This window comes from Epinephelus moara, chromosome 6 (genome assembly GCF_006386435.1).
Source record: "Epinephelus moara isolate mb chromosome 6, YSFRI_EMoa_1.0, whole genome shotgun sequence".
Classification (NCBI taxonomy): domain Eukaryota; kingdom Metazoa; phylum Chordata; class Actinopteri; order Perciformes; family Serranidae; genus Epinephelus; species Epinephelus moara.
Window position 1 is genome coordinate 24,334,624 of NC_065511.1, and position 2,576 is coordinate 24,337,199.

Below are 2,576 nucleotides of genomic sequence, written 5' to 3' on the forward strand. Positions count from 1 at the left end.
AAGACAATATGGGACAAAATTATAAATACTTGAATAGATAAATACACATGTTACTAGTTAACTCGGGCAATTCATTTATTCCTGTAGTAATGGAACATTTCGCTTTGCATATCTTTTCAACAATTATTTTTCTATCAGTACATTTTGTATTTAATTTTTGCAAACTTGATTAAATGTGACTTTATTTGACTCTAACCTTCTAAAGTCTGTTTTCTCTACATGTGTTTCAGTTTCCCCACAGATCCTGCCCTCATCTCATTGCACCATAGCTGAAGCCCAGCTCAGATGTTCCTGCAGGACTGTGGGAAATCCTTCTCCCACTTTACAATGGTATTTGGACGGGTCACCTGTCAATCACTCTTTTGCAATAAGCAACCTAAGTGACACATGTCTGACGAGCAACCTTACTGTGGATCAACCACAGGAGAAAAATCTTTCCACCCTGCTCTGCCACAGCTCCAACTCTCTTGGATCTGCCAGTCGACATTTTTGCGTCAGCAGCATTGAGCCTCAAACATCTGCACAAAGTCAAGGTCTGTTTTACTGATTAAAAAATGTTATTGGTTTGCTGGAAGCCGCTAAGCTTTCTAAAAATTCTACTTGCTAATTGCTGCCAGTATTGGTATCATCCATCTAATTGGAGCAATGCTATACAGGTGCATGTTCTTGTAACAATAAAAAACAATACATAAAACAGTCAATGGCTTCAGTAAAGAGGTAAGGGCCAAGGTCATTTGGCGTAACTGCCCATACTAGTGTTCAATGTTCTTATTGACTGCTTGTGTCTGCAGCTTTCTCATCAATGTCATCTTCTTTTATTAGTAATAACGTTTGTGGTGCCACCCATTTCTTCTTTTTTTTTTAGGAAGTATATAGCTTGAAATGGGTATGTGACTGGTGAGAGCAGCTAGCTACTAAAAGAATGACACTCACTAAACAAAGCCACTGTAAATGAGCTAGATGTGCAAAAAAAGAGAATAAGAGTGCCTTAATAGGAAAGACTGGTTTATAAAAGCAGTGTTGATGTTTTGACAAATTCTGGAAGATTTCAAATTTGTGTGTGTGTGTGAGAGAGATTGTGGAAATATTTGGTGTGACTCTGTAAGGTATTAAAACACCCCACTTCCTGTTATGTAGCATGTTTATGATGTTGCTTTTGAAATGACTCAAAACAAATTTAATCATTAGAGATGACTAATGTGTTAAAAAAAAAAAAAGTGGATTTTTTTTTTTTTTTTTTTACTTTAACACACTTCTTACTCATAGATACACCTTTCTTGAAAAAAGAAAGAGGTAGAAATTAGGGCTGCACAATTGATCAAATATTAATCATGATCACGATTTTGGTTTCCCACAATCAAATGAACACGATCAGCTGCAATCAGAATAAGCTCTGTTAGCTACATGTCCACCCTGCAGTGGCAGCCTTTGAAAAACTTTCCTAAATGTTGCCACTGCAGACAGGCAAAACAGAAATCACTGTACATAGAAATAGAATGAGTGTAATTCTATTGCTATGATAATGCAGCTGACGTTACCTTACTGAATCCTCTGAAAAAATACAGGGGCAGACACGTAACCCATCCATGATGCACTCAATTCAGGTGAAAGGAACCTTAGTTTGTCTTATTTTAAGATTTGTTAATTAGTATGAATGTAGCACAACATGAAGGTGACAGCAGTGCTCAGATTACTTTCACATGAAAGCGCATTAAGAAATATTTTGTCCCTATTTTCTCCGTGATTATCTTTTTGACCATAATCGTGTTGAAATGAGTAAGTACTTACTTTTTTGTGTGTTAAAAGCACCTGAAGTATAGACTCAGCAAGAAGAATTCTTATTACACTATGACCAAAGTTTTAGAGAATTATTTCTTGTCTGAATTACTTCTTATTCCTAATCTTCTATTGTCCCTTGTACTTCCAGACCAGACGTTGCCAGTCTTCATCACCATAGTTGGCGCACTACTAGTCATAGTATGTGCTCTTCTGTTTGTCATCAGGTAGAGTAACAGCACAAGACACAAAAATGCAACACATAACAGTTATTGTTACTTGGAATTTTTTTTTTTAACTCTGTAAGTGAGCGCAAATACTGACACTATGCAGCCTTTGATTTCTGTTCCATCAGAACAAATTTGACACTCAGCTTTTTGGCTTTATTGGGAGACCACACGAGGTTCAAAAGCAACAAGTTACAGTCTTCAAACTAGGTAAATCCATTTCCAACACTAGTGAATAGTAGGGATGGGTCACGATTTTCGAATTTCGAATAGTCGTTTTATTTTTGAAATATCGATTTTTTAATGCGACTATTACTATTCACCGTCTTATTTCCCCACTTTATTTGTCCGCAGTCATTTGGACTTTCATAGTCGAGCACACTTCCGCGTTGTAGTTTCCTGTAAAAATGTCCATGAAAAATCCCCGCGATGTGAAAAGTACATGCCGAGCAGTCACTGGTGCGCGGAGCGGAGTCTGCGCGGACGTAAAATCTGAGCTTTGCGCACAGGGCTTGCGGACATCCGCTTTGAGTCCGTGTGGACCTCTGGATCTCTGTGTGCGTGGCTCCGGGG

At 38.0% G+C, this 2,576-nt stretch overlaps 1 protein-coding gene across 1 annotated transcript in view; it reads left to right on the forward strand.

The window, feature by feature from the left end:
- The window catches only part of LOC126391818 (sialic acid-binding Ig-like lectin 13), a 38,903-nt gene that overhangs the window by 31,637 nt on the left and 4,690 nt on the right, over nucleotides 1-2,576 (forward strand). Inside the window, exons 5-6 of the mRNA XM_050046774.1 lie at nucleotides 231-533; nucleotides 1,928-2,003. Of these exons, the coding sequence (XP_049902731.1) occupies nucleotides 231-533; nucleotides 1,928-2,003 (379 nt within the window). The remainder of the gene's footprint in view (nucleotides 1-230; nucleotides 534-1,927; nucleotides 2,004-2,576) is intronic.